This window comes from Anabrus simplex, chromosome 2 (genome assembly GCF_040414725.1).
Source record: "Anabrus simplex isolate iqAnaSimp1 chromosome 2, ASM4041472v1, whole genome shotgun sequence".
NCBI lineage: Eukaryota > Metazoa > Arthropoda > Insecta > Orthoptera > Tettigoniidae > Anabrus > Anabrus simplex.
This window is the reverse complement of record NC_090266.1, coordinates 172412839-172435308: the sequence shown is the minus strand read 5'-3', so window position 1 is coordinate 172435308 and position 22470 is coordinate 172412839. Positions and strand designations below refer to the sequence as shown.

Here is a 22470-nt window from a genome sequence, read left to right as displayed (position 1 = left end):
TTTAATTTCGAGAGCGCACCCGAATATATATTCGCTGATCAAGACTCTTCGAGATGACGCAGAATACTACGGACACCAATTTGACAGGATAGTTTTGAATATCGATGGCAAGAGAAGAAAGAAATCAGAAGTGAAGATCGATGAGAGGATTTAAAGGCCTTAAAAAGACCTGAAGTTGCTGGCAAATTAAGATCATTCCTAGTTTGTGTTGCTTACGCGCAGAAACTGTAGTGAAACTACCCTGGAATATTACAAGATTTGTGAATCATGTAAATATTGTAAATATACGGAATCATAATTAATAAAGAAAAAACGTGACAATAGAATATCACTGCATAATCATGCAAATATGCTGAATCAGCACTTAAAGAGTAAAAAACATGACGAACTTGCATAAAGTGAAAAAAATATATATATATCTTTTTTTTTTTTTGCTAGGGGCTTTACGTCGCACCGACACAGATAGGTCTTATGGCGACGATGGGATAGGAAAGGCTTGGGAGTTGGAAGGAAACGGCCGTGGCCTTAATATATATCTCTGAGGAACGCAAAGAGACTACCTCTCCGTGGTGTTCCCTGGAAACGGCGCAACTCGGCTAAATGTCCCTTACAATGTATAAAATTAACCAGAAATACAAACCCCATGGCTCAACAGCCCGTCAAGGGCGTTGGTCTACTAAGTGACCTCTGCTCAACCCGAATGCCTGCAGATTACGAGATGACGTGTGGTCAGCACGACGAATCTTCTCGGTAGTTATTCTTGGCTTTCTAGAGCGCCGCAAACTCACCATCATATAGCTCCTTAATTCTAATATAATCACCTCGAACCAGCCCAAAGATTCAGGTAAAAGTCCCTGACCTGGCCGGGAATCGAACCCGGGGCTTCCGCGTAACAAGCAGGCACGCTACTCCTACACCACGGGGTCGGCATTTATAAAGTTAACAGTTACTTATAAATTGCATCTAAATTCACCGCCGTGATTACCAGAGCTAGGATTCTTGATGACATATCATTTTTAATTGGTTCTAAATAGACATTGCTAACTTGTATAGAAATCCTTATCATAGTTCCCACATTGTAAAAATGCTAATTACCGAGCAAGTTGCCGTGCGGTTAGGGTCGCGCAGCTGTGAGCTTGCATTCGGGAGGTAGTGGGTTCAAACCCCATTGTCGGCAGCCCTGAAGATGGTTTTCGTGTTTTCCCATTTTCACACCAGGCAAATGCTGGGGTTGTACCTTAATGAAGGCCACAACCGTTACCTTCCCAATCTCCCACCACCCTTCCGTCGCCGAAAACTTTCGAAGTGTTAGTGCGACGTTAAACAAATAGCAAAAAAAAGTAGTGCTAATTTGTTAGGTCATTTTTGTCATTTTTTGCCATTTTGTATTATTAGGTCATTTTATTAAGTTTTAAGTCATTATGTGGTCATTTCATGGAATTTATTGTTCGGCTCCATGGCTAAATGGTTAGCGTGCTGGCCTCTGGTCACAGGGGTCCCGGGTTCGATTCCCGGCAGGGTCGGGAAGTTTAACCATAATGGGTTCTGGGTTCATTCAACTGGCACGGGGGCTGGGAGTGCGACCGGCAGGTCACCTACGGGAGTCAAATCAAAAAGACCTGCACCTGGCGGGCCGAAGACTATTTTATAATTTTTGAGTCATTTTCTTACATGTTGAAGCATTTACGCGTGTGGTATTGGATTTCCAGGAGAGGCCAGTATTTATGTGCATCTTTGTCAAAGTACCTATCAAATTAGATTAGGTATCCAAAATTTGTGTTATTATGACCATCCTACTTCTGACTCATCAAGTAGAGTGAAAGGCTCCGTGCAAATGTCACCATCCTACTTCTGACTCATCAAGTAGAGTGAAAGGCTCCGTGCAAGTGTCACCATCCTACTTCTGACTCATCAAGTAGAGTGAAAGGCTCCGTGCAAGTGTCACCGTCCTACTTCTGACTCATCAAGTAGAGTGAAAGGCTCCGTGCAAGTGTCACCATCCTACTTCTGACTCATCAAGTAGAGTGAAAGGCTCCGTGCAAATGTCACCATCCTACTTCTGACTCATCAAGTAGAGTGAAAGGCTCCGTGCAAATGTCACTCCGTACAAGTATTCCGACCCCGAACTAATGGTGGCGCTCACGATTACTACCGTTCTAGCCCGTAAACACTCATCACGTTATATTAGCCCGATTTAGGAGGAGGGGCCGACGTCTTTCAGAATTGTAGTAAATGTGAAGGGATGCATAAAACTGAATCGCAAGGGGCTGCTGGACCACCCGGCATATGGATATTCAAGTAGAATATTTCGAACCAAACTTGCACTACCACGTGCAGATTACGCTGTCCAGTGTGTTCTGAAGGTTTCCACTTCAAATACCTTCTGAATAGTCGAAGATTGCGGTATGAGGTATTCACATAGGTGAATAACCATAAACAGGGTTTGCTTGGCCGAAGCGGTAAAGGCGTGCTCGGTTCGCGCGGGAAGATGTCGGTTCGAATCCCCGTCAGGAAGTCGTAAAATGTTAGAAACAAGATTTCCACTCCCAGAGTTCACTCAGCCTACACCAACAATGAGCACCAAGTTAATTACTGGGGTAAAGGCGGCCGGGCGTAGAGCTAACCACTCCACCCCACCAAGTACCAAAGTTGCGGACACTACAAAGGCCTTCATGGCCTGTAAGGAGATGACTTTGCTTCTTTCTTTTAATAACAATAAGGACATATGAATTAAGGTGAAATGTGTGCAACATGCTTAAATAAGCACCGTGGTAGCAATACAGACTACGCACAATTCTGTCAAATTCATAGACGGTCGTAAGCAGTCACATTTATCGGTGCAAATATTTCCACAGCCACATGACGTATTTATTCTAAAATAAGATCCCCTCGATTGTAAGACCCTCCAAGTTTTGAGGGCAAATACTAGAAAAATAAGTACAAAACAAGTTGCTTTACGTCGCACCGACACAGAAAGTTCTTACGGCGACGATGGGGGAGGAAAGGGCTAGGAGTGGGAAGGAGGAGTCCGTGGCCTTCATTAAGGTACAGCCCCAGCATTTGTATGGTGTGAAAATGGGAAACCACGGAAAATTATCTTCAGGGCTGCCGACAGTGGGGTTCGAACTTCGGACCCACTATCTCCCGAATGCGAGCTCGCAGCTACGTGCCCCTGACCGCACGGCCAACTTGCTCGGTTAAAAATAAATGTGTGTGAATTTTAGACCCCTAAATGTACTTATTCCGAGAACGGCATTTCGTCAGAACTTTGTTGTTACCGTATATACCGCTAGCTGTTGGCCAAGAACAAATCTGGACGTAGGAGGTAAACTGTGGTAAGCGACATTTCACTAACTTTACAGCAGAGCAGAAAGAAGCCTCTGAGGTGCATATTTTGCTACCATTAAAGCAGGTCGAGTCGACAGTTCTGATCAAGGTTAACTATCCAAAGAGCTAATACGATAAGTAGTGCGACGAACAACATAAGGTTAAACTGTTGTACCATTGTCCATCGCTGGTTTTTTCCTTGCACATACGATAGTAACACATGCCTGCGAAACATGCACTAACAATAGTGCATCCATAAGAAGGCACGACCAAAACAAGTCACATACGATAAAAACCTCAAAATCGTCGGGTTATTTTCATTCACGATTGTTTACCTCTGACGTCCACAATCTTCCCCGTTTCAGCTCTATACGAAATAATATCATTAGCAGGGAGGGTATGGGAATTTGACTTTTGCACAATAGCAGCTTATTACCTTCCTGTCTGTGACCTGCTTTATTGCTATAAGTAAACCGAGTCCTGTGGTTAAAACTTTTCTTTATTTTATCGCACTTGTCAGTGCTACCGTACCTGAAAAATAAATTCACGAAAGAGTTTCACTCTGAAGTTTAAGTTAGAAGTTTTGGAATTCGCAAAACAAAACAAAAAATGGTGTGCGAACCGCAAGCCGATAGTATTTGGTACAACCGATTATGGCTCGTTATTGGAAAAATGAAGTTAAGGATGAAGTTTAAGCCGCGATAGAAAAAAAAACTCGATTTAAATTCCCAAGACGTTTATTACTGTTTTCAGACATACAGGTACCTGTGAACTCGAACAGAACCACGATCTGATGTCAAATAACATGCAGCCACAAATAGAACCTTTTTTAAACTATATAACTAACTGTGGTTAGTTTGCAATAAGACATCGTAACAGGTATTTAGAGCACTGATTTTCATTTTCCGAAATACCTGTTTATAACACCCGTCACAAATGTAAGACCCTTCCCCCAATTTGGGACTAAAATTCCTTTAAAATCAGTCTTACTTTCAAGTAAATATGGTATGTAACGCTCCGAAAGTGAGTGTTAAAATGCGCACTTATTCAAATATGGTACCGTGATGAGTGAGAAGCCCGAAGATCAAGAAGGCAAGGGGTAAGCAAGAGTGTATGCTTCTTGCTGATGCCATCAGTGAGAGTGAATATACAAACAGTCTGTGATGCATGACTAACCCCTTGTCTTCAACGTACAGAATAACGAATTAGCCCGACATTTTAAATCGTGTATACTTCAGTACCCCCTTATTGCTAGTGCTGCATGTAAGACTGTATTCATATTCATTTTGGCACATCACAGCACAAAAGAAGGGCAGTGATGTTACTGGTTTACATCTGAGGCTGACTTTCTTAGGCACCCTCAAATACCACTGGACTGCTCTGGGATCGAACCCACCAACTTGAGTTCTGAAAGCCAGTACTCTACCACCTTGCTTAATCAGCCCGGCATAGGCCTTACAAAAAGTGCACGGGATTCTTAAGTATACCATACTTGTTCAAATACTAGCAACCTGAATACACTCTCACGTTGCTCTAATGTATTCAGTCCAAAACTCAAATGCCTAAAAGTACATCTTTTGTGCTGCGATGTATCAAAATGAATATAAATACTTGAAAAGTTTCTTTAGATAAAAAATAGACGTTCCTATTTTTCTTGTGCGTAATTTTACTTTGAGAGCCAACGCACTTAGTTGGACTGATTCCAAGTATAACACATTAGAGCCTATAGTTGACCTGATTCTCACTGTGTTTATTCTCGAGCAATATAACAGTTTCTGCCACATAGCACAATTGAATGAGCAATAATAGATCGTCCAATTCAAGATGGAAATCTTACTGAAATACATTGCGGGAACTTAAAGGAAACAAGTCGATAAGGAAAATTCGACAATCTCTTATTTATAGAAAGATCCATCAAACATATATAGACTGCATTTCTTTCCTGCATTTACTGATCGGACTTAAAGTCCTACAAGGTGCTTATTATAATAGATTTATCTTGATGTTAGACCTGATGGATGAGTGCTGTAAACCTTCATCAGCACATGATAGGTCTCTTTATGCAGCACGTTCTAGTAGATTGTTCTTCATGCTGCACAGGTCTTTGAACAGCGATCATATGAAGTATGTGTGGTTACTTTAAAAATGATTTGTAGATGCTTTTTTATTTTCAGGCATTATAGTATAGATACATTCCAGATGTTTCTAACATGTAAATATAGTATAAAATTGGTTAAATCGATTAAAATTGTAGGTATATAACAATAAATTTAACACGGGTCTTCGATTCCTTGCAGGCTTCAAATAACAAGTGTATTGGAGTTATGTTGACAGCCTGATATGCATAGGATCAATTGCAGCGTTTTTAGCGCTGCTAATAATCTTAAATTGACTACTTAAAAAGTAAAATTAACACTTTTTCTAAATCTGAAATACTTTACTCGCTGAACAGTTTATAGGACTAAGTATTTCTTATGATGATTTGTGCAATTAGATCTACACTTTCATTATCTCAAAAGTGACAACGTGTGTATGAAATATCATTTCAGATGAAATTATGAGTATATATGAGTTGGAAAACATTCCTTACGGCGAAGGTACATCTGATGAGTTTAGTGAAGACAGTGGTGTGTTCTTGAAGGAAATCGAATTACAACTTCTCTCAAAATATTTACAGTGCAAGATATTTATCTATGTAAATGAGAAGAAATATTGTTCCTCGATTACCACCAGAGCAAGTGATTGGTTTTATTAGTCCTGTAAGGAGTTTTTTCTCATTTTTCTTCATTTATTTTATTGTACCTCATTTAACAGCAACACACACTCTATGTAAACATATACACGTCAACAGAAGTTTGGAATATTGCCGTAAATGTATTGTGGGTTAACAAGTAAATGTATTGCGGGTTAACGCATAAATGTATTGCGGGTTAACGCATAAATGTATTGTAGGTTAACAAGTAAATGTATTGTGGGTTAACAAGTAAATGTATTGTGTTTTAACACGTACAAGTATTGTGGGTTAACAAGTAAATGTATTGTGGGTTAACACGTAAATTTATTCTCGGGTTTACACATAAATGAACGAACTCTTATTTATACTCACAGGAGTAATATCAAGCTCTCTCTCTATATTTAACATTTCAAATGAATTATTCTGTATTTAGAAAAAATGGCTTGATTTGATGTATCCTTTTCTTTAACTGGTATTCCTTACTTTTGCTGAAGAGTGTATAACAAAACAATCTGAACTTTGAGATGATTCAGTAAACAAAAGGTTAAGGACATCTGGCAAGAAGCAGATGGTCTCAGAAAACATCAGGGGGTTCGATGTCCCGTTGGCAAATTATCTCGAATTGAGTGTTCCGAAGTTTAATGTATTTCTGCCTGTTATTTACTGTAAATCGGGAGAGATTCAATTCCAAAGTCCAGATCCATCATTGGTCAATAGTGAATCCTTTCACCAACTTTCAACTGCTATTATGAAACGTAAACGAACTGAAATATTTAATATTTTAATATACTCGTAATGAACTACAGTGTACGGTGTATGTTAGTTACCACTATCTTCAGGACGCTTGGATTACAACCCACCATCTCCCGAGTGCAATCTCACAGCTACGTGACCCTAACCGCACGGAACCGCACGGCCAATACACTCGGTATTATTATTATTATTATTATTATTATTATTATTATTATTATTATTATTATTATTAACAATTTTAAGTTACATGATCATCAGCTGATGGACCTCAACTGAATGTCTGCTTGAAATTTGGAGGTCACTTGCGGCTTATCGAAACTGCTTTCCTTCCGACGATGAACGTATGAAGGACCACGCTCCTGGTCGTTGGTTCCGCAGTGTGAAAAGCGAATGGGAGGGAGGAGGGGAACTGACCTCTATATGTGTGGCTATTAATATGCACCCAGTCATTGTCCAAGCTAATAATAACAGGGAATATGTGAAACTTGAAACAAGGTCACTTGCTTTTCAACGCCACTCAATAGTTCTGTGTGAGTGGGCAGGGGCTGAATCACCATATATCTTGTGTGATCGTCCTTTGGAACAGTGCCCACTCAATTACTGATGTGGACGCGTGTTTCTTTTGAATGACTATATGTAGTTCCTGATTGCATGCGAAATACCTGATATTTTCCTTTTGAACGTCACTGAAGTGTCCTGTCCCGGGATTTCCTCACCTATTGTATGTATAGGTGGCGATTTTTAGCGTTTTGAAATAAGTTATTTCAATCTGTATACTTAACATTTTGAACAAAACCATAGAATATGATTTCTGATAATGAGGTCAAGTCTCTCGACTTGAGTACTCAATTCGAGAACTGGGAAAGATCCAAAGGAAAGCAGCACCATTTGTTCTGGTTGATTTCCGATAAAATGTCCGGCTCCATGGCTAAATGGTTAGCGTGCTGGCCTTTAGACACAGGTGTCCCGGTTTTGATTCCCTTGCCGGGTAGGGAAATGTAACTAGCATTAGTTAATTTCTCTGGCACGGGGGCTGGGTGTATTTGTCGTCTTCATCATCATTTCATCCTCATCACGTCGCGCAGGTCGCCTACGGGAGTCAAATCGAAAGACCTGCACCTGGCGAGCCGAACTTGTCCTCGGACACTTCCGGCACTAAAAGCCATACGCCATTTCATTTCCGATAAAATAGTAGTGTTACGAAGATGTAAACTTAGGGCTGAGGGGACTTAGGAGCAAGGAGACGAACTGCTCGACCCAGTGGTAGGTTACGAACTGTCAATGAAGGGAAGGCGTAGAATGACATTAGTAGACGAACAATCTTCACTGGAGCATTTAAATGAAGGAGAGATCATGATATGAAGAAAAATGTGGAATTCAAGAGAACAAATTGGGGCAAATATTCATTTGTAGGAAGAGGGTTAGGGATTAGAATAATTTACCTATGGAGATGTTCGATAAATTCTAATTCTTTTGAACTAATTTAAGAAAATACCAGATAAGCAATTGATGGGGAATCTGCCAGCTGGGTGACAGCACTAAATGAAAATCAGTGGTGATTGATTGATTGATTGATTGATTGATTGATTGATTGATTGATTGATTGATTGATTGATTGATTGATTGATTGATTGATTGGTTGATTGATTGATAATGTAAAATTAAATTCATATTTGCATAGAGCTAATAGAAAAATGCATTAAGTACAGTAAGATTGTACATTCAGTTTTAGTTGATATAGGCTAAAGCACAACATAGAAAGAAAAAAATTAAATTGATGAAAAATCAGAATAGTAAAAAGGACTTATACGAAATTTACTGAAGTCCTCTTTTTACTGAAGTTCTGTTCATGAATCAGTGACACTTGAAGAAAATCATAGAATAAGCCTGAAAATGTTGTTCTGTCATTCGTGTATTTGAGCACTTTCAAATATCACCGGACTGAGCCAGGATCGAACGTGACTACTTAAACTCAGAACTACCGACATAGCTATCATGCCCAACTAATGAAAATTCAGAACAAATGCCTGTTCCAGTGGAGTCTCGTGAGGACTTGGGAAAACTCTATCGAAACTGGGACGGTCCCGAGTAATCCGGGACGAGTGGCAACCTTACCTTATTCTTCTCCTTCTTCCTCATTTCCCACACCAGAGGGATCGGGGGTGCGATCTGTTTCGCACATGTGGATTTGGTCCTGTTTTAGGCAGGATGCCCTTCTTGACACCTCATCTATGGAGGGATATACTTACTGCAGCGGTTTCTGTGCTTGTTGTCCGAATATGAACAGGAGGGTGCTGGGACAAACACAAACAACTAGTCCCCGAATCAGAAGAATTAAGCAGACAGGATTAAATTCCTGATTCGGCCGGGAATCGAACCCGTGACCCTCATACCATTCAACCAAGGAGTCGGACAATGGTAGTCTTACATTACAGTGACAAAATTGTTGTTAGTTGAAAAGTACTCTGCCTCTTCTGCTTCCAATCATCTTCACTAGACGCTGCAATCGTATAACAACTAACCCATACATGACGGGTTCAACAACTACTGAATAACTCAATAAATAAATAAATAAATAAATAAATAAATAAATAAATAAATAAATAAATAAATAAATAAATAAATAAATAAATAAATAAGTAAATAAATAAATAAATAAATAAATAAATAAGGAAAGAAAGAAATACAGATATTGGACATGTGGAACAAGCGCAATGCTCAACAAACAAGATATCTTACTGTTTCCAAGGATGGTAATGACTACGATAAAGTGAGCGTGTATTTACCGTGATACCGATAATACAGCACTTGTTTTCACTTTTGAAGTACAGTACAATGGTGGTGTTAAGAAGAACACATTGTTCCATTCTAGTGCTTCCGGCATACCTATAATTGAAGGTAAAGCTTAACCTCCGAACAAACAATGCGTAGTAAAGTTTTTTTTGTTTTTAAAGTCGTAAAGCGGTGTTGCTATATTCCGCTAGGAATAATTTTAAGAATGGCACGTAGTATTGTAACTGAACGTTTTGTTCCGTGTACTGAGCTCTGGGACGAACAAAGAAAGAACTATTCAATGTGCTTTTCCTTTGCAATAGTTTAATGACATTGCTTTTAAATTATTTGATTTTTTGGTTTGTTATATATTCGTCTAACTATACCTATCAAATTAGGAACACACGATTATTGATAATAAAAATAAATAAATAAATAAATAAATAAATAAATAAATAAATAAATAAATAAATAAATAAATAAATAAATAAATAAATAAATAAATAAATAAATGCCGCCTCTGTGGTGTAGTGTTTAGTGTGATTAGCTGCCACCCCCGGAGGCCCGGGTTCGATTCCCGGCTCTGCCACGAAATTAGTAAATTGGAACGAGAGCTGGAACGGGGTCCACTCAGACTCGAGAGGTCAACTGAGTAGAGGTGGTTTCGATTCCCATCTCAGCCATCCTGTAAGTGTCCCACTTCTCCTCCAGGGAAATGCCGAGATGGTAACTAATATAAGACACGGCCGCTTCCTTCCCTCTTCCTTGTCTATCCCTTTCGATCTTCCCATCCCCCCAAAGGGCCCTATTCAGGATAGAAGGTGAGGCCCGTCTGGGTGAGGTACTGGTCCTCCTACCCAGTTGTATCCCCCGACCCAAAGTCTCACGCTAAAGGACACTGCCCTTGAGGTGGCGGAGGTGGGATCCCTCGCTAAATTCGAAGGAAAAACAAACTCTGGTGGGTAAACGAATGAAGAAATAAATAAATAAATAAATAATAATAATAATAATAATAATACCTTTGCTGGCGAGGTTAGTGTTTACATTGCACTGGATCTTCTGGTAGGTGTAGAATAAATTTGTTACCTTCATTGTCCTGTCTCAGTCTCATCCTTGGCTTTGACAATATGAAAGTGACCGAGGTATGAGCCATGCGATTCCTTATACAGCCATTCCCTGCTATGAATGGTGTGGAAATATCGCTCGTAGTCTCGGTTGGTGCATGATAATTTCAGTGGGCTTGCCAGACTGATATGTAACAGCAACTTCCGGCTCAGTGAGGAAAGCAACGGGAAACTACCTTACTCCTCATTTCCCTAGCATGCCTCTTCAGTGACTCCTGGGCTATCTATAACAGCTGTTAGTGGAGCTGTGGACGATCAGACTAGTCCTTAGGCTCATTACCCAATATACACACAATAATAATGTGACCAAGTAGCACAGACGCCTGAGCACTGACTTTCTGAGCACATGCTGGATGTTATGTCGTCGGTGCACCTGCGAAAACCGCTATGTGATAATACTACGGGAGAAATACTTCAAGAGCGAGAATTCTTTGACACTATTCGCACAATATTGAAACTTAAATGACAGAATATTACCGGCCAAATTTCTAAGCTGGAATGTTTCACATAGCGCATTTTTTCTGTCGCAACGACGAATCTCGGCTCAGTCTGGTGGTATTTTAAAGTTTTCAAGTACGCCAACCACATGTCGGTAGAATTACTAGCACGCAAAAGTGATCACGTGGGGCAAACATCCGGTACCTCAGTGTGTCCGAAAACCTTTAAAGTAGTTAGTGAGTCGTAAAACCAATAATAATAATAATAATAATAATAATAATAATATGGCCATGAGACCTATCTGTGTCGGCAACACTGGGGCTTTACCGTGAAAACATGACATTTATAGGTAATTTCGTATCACTTCGTCCCCACTCTCATGCTAGAAGACGGGAATAAGGGGTAGACATGCATACTGTACCCTTGTGATGTCGCCTTATGGGTACAATACATACACTTAAGAAAATGGAAATTGCAACACCATGAAGGCATTGGTCGTTTGTGTTGATTTTCAAGATATGGTACGATGCTATGTAGGTATGTAAACGATCAAAGTTTCAGACCCATTGGATCGTTGCTAAAGGTCTCCCCACTTGATTGGTCTCGGAGGAATCAACTCCAGTATACGGACTCCGGTGTAGCGTAGTTGACTTGCAGTCTGTGCAGTGAAGTGTTCCCCGTCAAACATGCCTCGCCGACAGAGAAGAGCACGCTATCAACAACTGTCGCCGTTTGAGAGGACTTGGATAATTGGGCTGTGTGAGGCTGGATTATCGCTAAGGAGTGTCGCTGCACGTGTTGGCCGACAGGCAAGTACGGTACAACGTGTATGGCAGCAGTGGTCAAATGAAGGTACCCACACTCGCAGACCTGGCACAGGTCCAGCGCGACGGACAGCGCCGCATCATTCGGATGGCCCGAATGGAACCCCATGCAACAGCAGCGCAAATGCGAGCAGCTGTGGCACCCCACGTTACACAACAAACAGTTGGTAATCGCCTGCGTGCAGCTGGCTTACGAGCCCGTGTCCCTGCAGAAGGCAATCCATTGACCCCACAACAGTGACGTGTAAGGCTGGCCCGGTGTAGAGAAAGATCGACGTGGGTCGACGAATGGCATAGGGTCGTCTTTAGTGATGAATCGCGCTTCTGTCTTGCCCGCAGTGATCGCCGGAATCAGTGCGCCGACGTACCGTGGAAAGGGGCCGCCCAGATCTTATTGTCGAGAGGCACACAGGGCCAACACCAAGCATTTTGGTCTGTGGAGCTATTGGCTTTAATGTCAAATCACAATTAGTGCTTGTTGAGGGCATTATGACTGCTCGACAGTACGTTGATAGGGTACTCAATCCAGTGGTTGTCCCTATGATGGCGAACATTGTTAATAGGATGTTTCAGCAGGACAATGCCCGAGTTCACACTGCACGCATCTCCAAAGAAGCTCTCCACGACATCACAACCTTAGAATGGCCCGCCAGATCCCCGGACCTCAGTCCTATTGAGCATGTGTGGGACATGATGGGTCAACAACTGGCCAACCGTCCTCAGCCACCCACAACTCTGGAACAACTAACCCGTGCAGTGCAGCAAGCATGGGTCACAATTCCTCAGGAAGCGATCCAGGGCCTTATTGACTCCATGCCTCATCAGTGTATTGCAGCTCGTGGTGGGCACATCCTGTACTGATCGTTCTAAAAACTTGCGGTCAGAGGGACCTGAAAGTGTAATCATCGAATCACAACCGAACACTTGTCCTGCATGTTAAATTGCAGTAATATAGCACCACTCCTTCTGGGTGTTGTAATTTCCATTTGCTTCAGTGTACAATACAAATTGAACAGGAGAACCTTCATTTAAGAGTACCCTAGGACAACGGTGTTGTTTTTATACTGTGCGTGCATCACATTCTTCTTCTCCTACACCTTTTCCACACCCTGATGGGGTCTTGGGTGCGAACTGTGTCGCACATGTTAATCTAGCCTTGTTTTAAAGCCGGTTGCCCTTCCTGACGCCAACCCTATATGGAGGGATGTAAATTCTATTGAGTGTTTCTCTGGTAGTTGGTAGTGTGGTGTGTTGTCTGAATATGAAGAGGACAGTGTTGGGCAAACACAAACACCCAGTCCCCATGCCAGAAGAATTAATCAGATACCGATTAAAATCCCCGTACCTGTCGGAAACTGAACCCAGGACCCTCTGAACCGAAGGCTTCAATGCTGAAGATTCAGCGAAGGAGTTGGTGGTGCATAAAGCACACTGATTCAGGGCAAAGTACGTCACCAGCAGGTGTTTGCCATGACTGCCATGCTTGCGCTACCGTCTTGTAGTGATCAGCGTCCCCGACAGGCTTGTATAATAATAATAATAATAATAATAATAATAATAATAATAATAATAATAATAATAATAATAATAATAATAATAATAATAATAATAATAATAATAATAATTTCGTGTGGCTATTGCTAGCCTGGTGCATCCCTTGTAAGGCAGACCTTCCGATGAAGGTGGGTGGCATCTGCTGTGTATGGGAAACTACGTGATGTTGTGGAGGAGGATAGTGTTGTATGTAGTATATGAGTTCCAGAGATGTTGGGAACAGCACAAACATCCAGTTCCCAAACCATTTGAAATTGAAATAGGTCCCGATCAGGACTCGAACCCGGGGCCCTATGAACCGAATGCCACTATGCTGACCATTCAGCCAAGGAGCCGGACGACAGACCTGTACTATACTGACATTATACTGAAGTACACAGATACAGTAGTGTAGTACTGAAAGATCTACTCCCACGACTTTTATGTCTGTGTGAGAAAATTTGTTCTTATTTATGGAGAACGAGGGAATCCCAAAGTGTTTGATTTGTGATAAAGTGCTTCAGCATGTAAATGAGTTCAGTACACTGCCATACCAATACCAATACATATGGCAAATGTTGGAGAGAAGGTTGGCAAGTGCTAGTGCAACAATTTAAAGATAAATAAATTATTAAGCGAACCTGAGGAACACACTGTCACTGAATCAGGGCTAAGGTTAAACTGCAGGATTTCACGTGCAATTGAAATGAGCATGCTTCACTTTGATGGCGGGGTGTTTGCCAAGGATAATGTCATCATGACAGCCACGCTCAGTACCCGGAGATCACCGAGCATTGTGCGCTGCTGCTCAAAGTATGACGTCTCAGAACAATATGCCAGCCACTGTTCTGAACGATGATCCACAATTTTGATCACAGTATTTGCATTTCCTCCTGGAATCTTTCAAACATAGAATGGTACAATTCTTCTTCGTTATGCGCATGTCCTGTAAACTTTAAAGAAGGCTTATGCTAGAGTACCGAGTGAAAAGATCTTGGCCATACTGAGGGATTACGGGATCAGAAACAGGTTATTACGGGTAATCAAAGACATTTATTTTGATTATCAAGTCGCGGTGAGAATTTATGATACAATGAATTCTGGGTTCAAAGCAGTAACAGGGATTAGAGATGACTATAATCATTCGTCCTTATTGCACATCGTTTACAAGGATTATCTGCTAAAAGGGGAAGATTCAGTTTGATGGAAATATTGCAAGCATCTGTCCGAGGCCAACGACTTAGTTTTAAAGTCAGTCTGTGCTGAATGCTTGCTATTTAATACCTTGCGGCATGAAAAGAAATATTGAAAGTCAATATTGACTTCAAATAGGAAGAAACCTAGGAGTACTTAAATTGGAGGTTTGGTAAGAAATACAAGTCTGGAACAGGTTATTTATTTAAAATACTTAAGATATGAGTTCTCTTATGAGCTCAGTATACTGCAGTAAGCGAAATCAAAGCAAGATATAACAAAGCTAATGCAGTGAGCCTACGGATGTTGTCAACGGTATTCTGTAAGAAAGACTTGAGTCTTCAAATGAAATTACCCGTATCTTGCCCTATTTTCCGATATATAACTTCGTGTGGCTATTTCTAGCCGAGTACAGCCCTTGTAAGGCAAACCCTCCGATGAGTGTGGGCGGCATTTGCCATATGTAGATAACTGCGTGTTAGTGTGGTGGAGGATAGTGTTATGTGTGGTGTGTGAGTTGCAGGGATGTTGGGGACAGCACAAACACCCAGCCCCCGAGCCAATGGAATTAACCAATGAAGGTTAAATTCCCCGACCCGGCCGGAAATCGAACCCTGAACTGTCTGAACCGAAGGCCTGTACGCTGAACATTCAGACTATCTCCCGGATGCAATCTCACAGCTGCGCGCCCTTAACCGCATGGCCAACTCGCCCGGTGCTTTACACGAGAGTCATCTGAACTTCAATTTTTCCGTATGATAGCCTACCACAAACCTCTTCCATCGAGATCTGCCTGAGCTTGAATTGGATTTTGCTTGTGATGGTTGTCATCTATACATTTCAACTCAGAATATAAAATATCCCAAGCGTTAATCAATCCATGTGCCGTCACCACAGATATCACGAGTCGGCTGATCATCTCTAAAACGATAAATGGTTCAACAACTACGATCTATCACTAGCTAGATGCGATCAAGGTAGAGGTTTAAACTCGATTTGACTTCGACTGGTCAGCGAACATAATGCGACGGTTGTACTCGGCCAAACATTTCATACCAGACCTTTCATGTCCCTGAGTATACCATCACCTGAGAAACAACAACGCATAGCTAACAGAATACAGCCGAATGCAGCGGTCCAGTATCGCTTAACTAGCCTGGATTACTATGTACAGAAATGATGTGGTTTTTCCTCTTACTTACAAAGTAGTTGGACTATTTCATTATAAGAGAACAATTCCTAAGATTTCTGGACTATTTTTGCAGGTTTGTATGGTTCTTCCATTTGGTGTAAAATTATAATCTGATCTTTGCGTGATTCTGGTTTCTAAGCGACGATATTTTGCCTATAGGAATTTGTTATTCCTAACTAGTCATTATACGATTAATTTTATACCGGGGGGGGGGGGGGGAGGGCGGGGGCGTTTCATGTCCTAAATGGTCTAAAACAATGCTCTTCTTGTATTCTCACAGTGTTAATAAAAATAATTTAATTAATTAACGACTAGTAGAACCAAATCATTTTCTCACTCATACTAGGAATTAAAACAGGAAAACGAATCACCATGCAGTGTAAGTAAGTTGTTGTTGTTGTTGTTGTTGTTGTTGTTGTTGGTGGTGGTGGTGGTGGTGGTGGTGGTGGTGGTGGTGGTGGTGGTGGTGGTGGTGGTGGTGGTGGTGGTGGTGGTGGTGGTGGTGATACAATGTTATATTAAACAAAAGAATTGCTTGCAGAGACGAGTTTGGCACAGACATAAAGGACCGAATATTTCAGTAGCTAACCATGATGCTAGAGATTTAGAAAATCAGATCAATGAGAAAGCATTCCAGATGTTTGGCGAGAGCAAAATTTCTCAGAAAATGTGGCTTTCTTCACCGAACTAAATGGCATGCTAGTAATTATCAGTGCTTTCATATATGATTGTAATTTTATTTTTTATTTTGTTTCCAAAGTATTTTGGTTTAAATTATATATATAAATATATAATACTATTATAGTTATTTCATTATTGCATTTTTATTGCAGGGATTATTAAAATATTATTTATTATCATTGAATTAATTATATATTAGAAACGACACATTCACTAGGCAGAAGAGCTACGGTATCTTGTGTGTTCAGTGGGCTGAGCAGTTTAGCGCACTCACATTTTGAGTTAAGATACTTGTTAAGGAACGAATGACATTTTCATAATCTTGGTTTGTAAACTGTTTTCTACTTATGGTGTAAATGATTTTGTCAAATACTGTAGATAAAATAAATAAATTGCTTACGGCCTCCGGAGAGGCCTGGTGCAGGCCTTTTTCTAGTAGACTTCCTATTAGGTGACCTCGATGTCTGTGAAGATGTGGGCCCTACCTAGGATGATTTCTAATGTTGAATACACTACACACACCCAGCCCCCGAAACATTGGAATTAACCAATTAACGTTAAAATCCCAGACCCGGCCGGGAATCTAAACCCGGTACCCTCTGAACCGAAGGCCAGTACGCGACCATTCAGCCAACGAGTCGGCATACTGCAGATGGTGTACACTTTCAAAAATGTTATTATAAACACAATCGTTAAAATAAACATAAGTTACTCAGCCGGATCTGTCATACTCGGTTGTACTACACAACACTGTTTCACAACAATTTTTAGTGAATTGTAGATGTAACCGGGCTCTGGAGCTGAGTGTTTGTGTTCCTTTCAATACAAATCTTCATTTACATACAATAGGGTTCGAATCCCACTGCCGGCAGCCCTGAAGACGGTTTTCCGTGGTTTCCTAATTTCACACCAGGCAAATGCTGGGGCTGTACCTTAATTAAGGCCAAGGCTGCTTCCTTCCAACTCCTAGGCCTTTCCTATCCCATCTTCGCCATAAGACCTATCTGTGTCGGTGCGACGTAAAGCAACTAGCATCACATTACAAACCACCACAGAAACACGCAAGAGTGACTACATCCTTCCACATGGAGTTGACGTCTGGAAAGACATCCAAAGGTAAAACTGGGCTAATTCTATACAGAATGCCGACCCCAGGTATTAGGAAAGACCTAAGGAAAAGAAGTAAACCCAAAAACTTCTAAAACCTATCAACAGGAAATATACAATCTCAGCGAAAAAATTTAAGTGTACGGTCAATGTTTCTTCAAAAATTGTGTTTCTAATATTCACTCTTTACCAAGCTCGTTTAATTGCACTCTTATCTTTGTATAGTAACAGTAAAAATCGCTTCATAAGACTAGGAACCTATACAGTCTGGAAATCTGAATCCTGACAACGACAGTGACTATTCTGAGTGTGTATTATCCACAAGTACTTTCACAGTGACACCGGGAGAACGGCAAGGCAGTTTCGTATTTCACCGGGCTGTGTGGCTCAGACGGTTGAGGTGCTGGCTTTCTGACCCCAACTTGGCAGGTCGGATTCTGACTCAGTCCGGTGGTATCTGAAGATACTCAAATACGCCAGTCTCGTGTCGGAAGATTTAATGGCACGTAATAGAACTCCTGCGGGACAAAACTCAGGCACCTCGGCATCTCCGAAAACCGTAAAAATAGTTAGTGGGACGTAAAAACAATAACATTATTTATTAGTTTCTTATTTCAAGCTCTGCAATATTTCTTTCAAACACACAATCAAAGGCAGCAACGCATCACAATACAGACCATGCCCAAACAATTTTTCAGGCAGTTACTACTCTCTCAAATACCCATTATTCTTCGAAATTGTTCTACATATTTCGTAATAATCAACACTTCAATGGATCCTGCAAAATCAAATAATGAATCAACTTTTCAAGCTTAAGAAGAGATATTTAGCTAACTTCTATAATAATAATAATAATAATAATAATAATAATAATAATAATAATAATAATAAATGAAATTGTAATTTTTATCTGTACACTTGAAATGTATGGCCTATATATCATCGTTTTCTCGGATAAGGCGAACAATTGTCGAAAAATGGGTTCTATTCACTTTTTGTCTCTTTGGCATTCTGTCTATTTGGTTGGTTGGTTGGTTGGTTGGTTGGTTGGTTGGTTGGTTGGTTGGTTGGTTGGTTGGTTGGTTGGTTGGTCGGTCGGTCGGTCGGTCGGTCGGTCGGTTGCTTGTTCGTTTGTTTGTCACGGGAAAACTGGTCAAAATAATTTCTCGAACATAAGCATATAAATTCAGGAAAAGCTGGGATGTGTACTAGGATATATGTTATTTGATTATTGTGCAGTGGTTCAGCAATATTACGGAGATCAAAACAGGACATGTAAGATTGCTTTTTTTAATATTAGCTGCATTGAAAAACTGTTCATAATAAAAGTAGTGAAAAATATTATTTTCTACCTTTCATGTTTCATTCACTTTTTTACCGCACGATGAATAATAACGGCGATATTGGCCAATGATGAGATTTTTTGTAAACTTCCAAATAATACCTCTTCAAATATTAGTTCTATCTAAACGATGTATGCATCAACAAAGAGTGAAAATCTATTTGTCATTCCTTCGTGTTTGGTACATTTCTTCGTAGGAACTGTAACAATGGACATATTAAAAATCGCTGTCGTGGAAATGCTGTTCAGTAGCCATGGTAACGGACCGGCTGTCTATAGCGGTTGTTGTGATTGTTTTCATGAGCTGAAAAGCACGTGGTCCTTAGCCCTCATTGATCAGGAAGATACGCCTGATGAAGATGGCTTCGGAACCGAGAAGGAAATAAGGAACGTTCACTCGAGAAAAATGAAGGAAAGAATGGAATGGAATCATGAAAGTGTGTGTGTGGGGGGGGGGAGACCTCTAATGGCCTTATATTACCGAGCCAGAAAAAAACTATGATAACCTAAAATGTCCTAAGGTCCTAAACAGCTAATTGTTTATAAACCTATATGCCTAGATAAAAAACCAAGAAGAAAAGATGCCTATCATCCAAGACATAGAAGAAGCTTTATACAAGGTACTGTGTAACATTACCGAAGTTAAAAATACCTTGAAAGTGAGGTTTGAGGCTAGTGTTTCAATAATAATAATAATAATAATAATAATAATAATAATAATAATAATAATTATGTAATACCATTTTTCATACAATTTTCTCTTTGTGTATCATGTTCATTGTCATCAAAGATGAAATTGTTAGCATTTATTGTTTTGTAGAGGTAGGTGGACGACCTAGTTATAAATGGGAGATGAACTGACCATTCATCTGTTGTTGTTGGTGTTGTTGTTGTGTTGGAGCTGTTTACATCATTAAAATGTCTGCTAAAGTGTCAGTAAACTGTTATAACCTTAACACTCAAGAAGCAAGACAGTTGATGTATATTTGTTATCATTTCGTTTCTTCATGGTGAGATTTAGGAACATCGAACATTTTAGGGGGACTTTTCTTCCTCAGTGAATTCAGGATTTTGTTGGTACATTATGGTACGTTAGCAACCGGACTGTAGACACACTGGGGAGTGTTAGTATTGTTGAGCACTGACCAGATGAATGTGGTGGGGAGACCGCCCGAGGCGGCAAGCTGCATTGTTAACGTGACGTCATCCCCCAGGTGCGCGGTGACGCATTGTTGGGAGTCCCCCTCAAAGCGCGGGGGAACGTTGCTGGTCTTCTTGTCCGTCAGGTCTAGACCAAGAGAATAGCAAGCAGTCACTTTTAAAATATCGAACAAGAGACATGCGTTTAACAGTGTAACTGCCTGAGACCACATGCTGCACGCAATTCACTCGTGGAGCACTTGAAATATTATCTTAACTCATATGTTGAGGATAACGCACTGAATAATATTTCAGCATAATACGTGATGTATCTGTACATGGCATCACACTGGCCATGTGAGAATGTGATCATAGAAATACAAAAATCAGAATTCAAATTATGTGCTCCTGTGGTAAATTCATCCACATATATCATGGAACATACAATTAAGTAACGACTCCGTCTATTTTTATTCGACCTAGGATTCTACTATTAGCCCTAGCGTGGCTTGGCACTGTAGCCTCAGACACTGAAGCAAATTGCTTTATGTAATTACCTGTTGCGATCGTCATGTCAGTATTCACTCGATATTCTTTGCTGGACAGGTCATTCCAGGGTCAAGCACGCAGACATCCACACACACGAGACACACGCACACCAAGAAGACACGTCGCGGCGCGGACGCTAGGACGCTTTGTTTTGTTTTCGAGCCGGCAGTACGGCCTGAGAGCTGTGTGCTAAAACTGTCGTGGCGCTTCCCGAAACCAGTGAGGGCAGCGCATGCGTACGCCACTCGACATTCAGGTCCCGTGACGTAATGATGACATTCCACTGATCCTAGGTGGAAAAGCCAAAAAATCGTTAAGATGTTTTCTTCATCATAAACAAGATCACGCGATATGGCGGAAGTAATACTTCATTTCGTTCCAGAGTGCAATGTACTGTCAACTTCAATTATAATTCCTTTTTTTCTTACAAAACAGCATCTATAAAATACATACCATGTGATTGAATGTCATAGCCCTTGTATACTAAGGTGCATGTCTAAGATGTGCAGTTGCCAGTGATATAATTTGTGTAGTAATAAAATCTCGGAAGTATCAGAATTTCAGAATAATACACTTCAAAAACGCTGTTCTCCCTGGCTTGGTGTAGAGGAGTAAAAATATTTACCATTCTATACAGCCTCTTTGTAAGGTTTTGTTTAAAGAAATATTAATGAAAAATATTTTTTCTTCGATATCTTGACCTCACCACCTTTACTTATTCTCGAATGCACTCAAAAATAGTACCGATTTAAATATGTTGTTTCAAAGTAACTAGACTTTAACTATAATTGAATGTTTACACGTCTATCTATTTTTATACGTCATTTGAAGCTATCCAGTTCTGTGAGTCCTTACATATTTTCTGTCTCATGCTTGTGATATTTATAGACGAGTAGCGAGAGCTCGCCAGCTGTGTTCACAGGTCGTTCTACTGCGAGACAGGTAGAGATCAGTTATGTTACTGAAACTGCGGAAATGATGTGAGGGGTGTAGAAGCAAAACTCACATTGCCCACTTTTCATGATTTACGGTAAAGTTGAAAAAAAACTCTCAAATGTGCACACCTGGACGAATCTATTTACATCTTGAATGTGATAATAAGTGCCGGAAAGAATCTTTTCTTGTGGAAAGTAAACGTGAAGACGGAAAATTACATTTTAAGTTTGGAGAATGTAAGTTTTGCTCCACGTTTTTGGATAATGTGAGTTATGCATCACAATGCTGTGGATAATGTTAGTTTTGGTACAAATATTCTTATGTTTAGTAGGCTATATGAAGCTAAGAAACAGGATTCAAACAGTGAACAGAAGCAAATAAATAAAAGGAAAACGGACACTTGGAGGAGAATAATAAAAAATACAGTTTACTAAACAGTAATGCATAGTTATAATACATGTTTATTAAAACGGAATGATAGTACTGTACCTCAAGATGTTAACATGAATGTCCTACATTCCCACAAATCATAACATTATTTCTTTTTGCTGTATACTTAAAACTTACGCGGTCACTTCCTCGATTTTCTTTAGCCAAGCAGCCAGTATCTCTAAAATGTTTTAACGTTGTGTTAATGCGAATCACACCCATAAATGTCTTCAAACATACAGAAATTCTGTTTCCCTTATGGTTTGGAATGAAATATTTTGTCCTGCAAGACTGAATACTGTATCTTCCTGTGGTGGACCTCTTTCTTTTCGTGCCTACAGACTCCCTAAATTTTGAAACATAGTTGTCTTGGGAAACTTTGTCCTCATGAAAAT

At 40.3% G+C, this 22470-nt stretch overlaps 1 protein-coding gene across 1 annotated transcript in view; it reads right to left on the bottom strand.

The window, feature by feature from the left end:
- The window catches only part of LOC136863475 (titin), a 352605-nt gene extending 331757 nt beyond the window's left edge, over positions 1-20848 (bottom strand). Inside the window, exons 1-2 of the mRNA XM_067139877.2 lie at positions 20719-20848; positions 20168-20309 (exon numbers count right to left, since the gene is read on the bottom strand). Coding sequence (XP_066995978.2) covers positions 20168-20309; positions 20719-20734 — 158 coding nt within the window. The 5' untranslated portion in view covers positions 20735-20848. The remainder of the gene's footprint in view (positions 1-20167; positions 20310-20718) is intronic.
- Positions 20849-22470: the final 1622 nt, after the last annotated feature.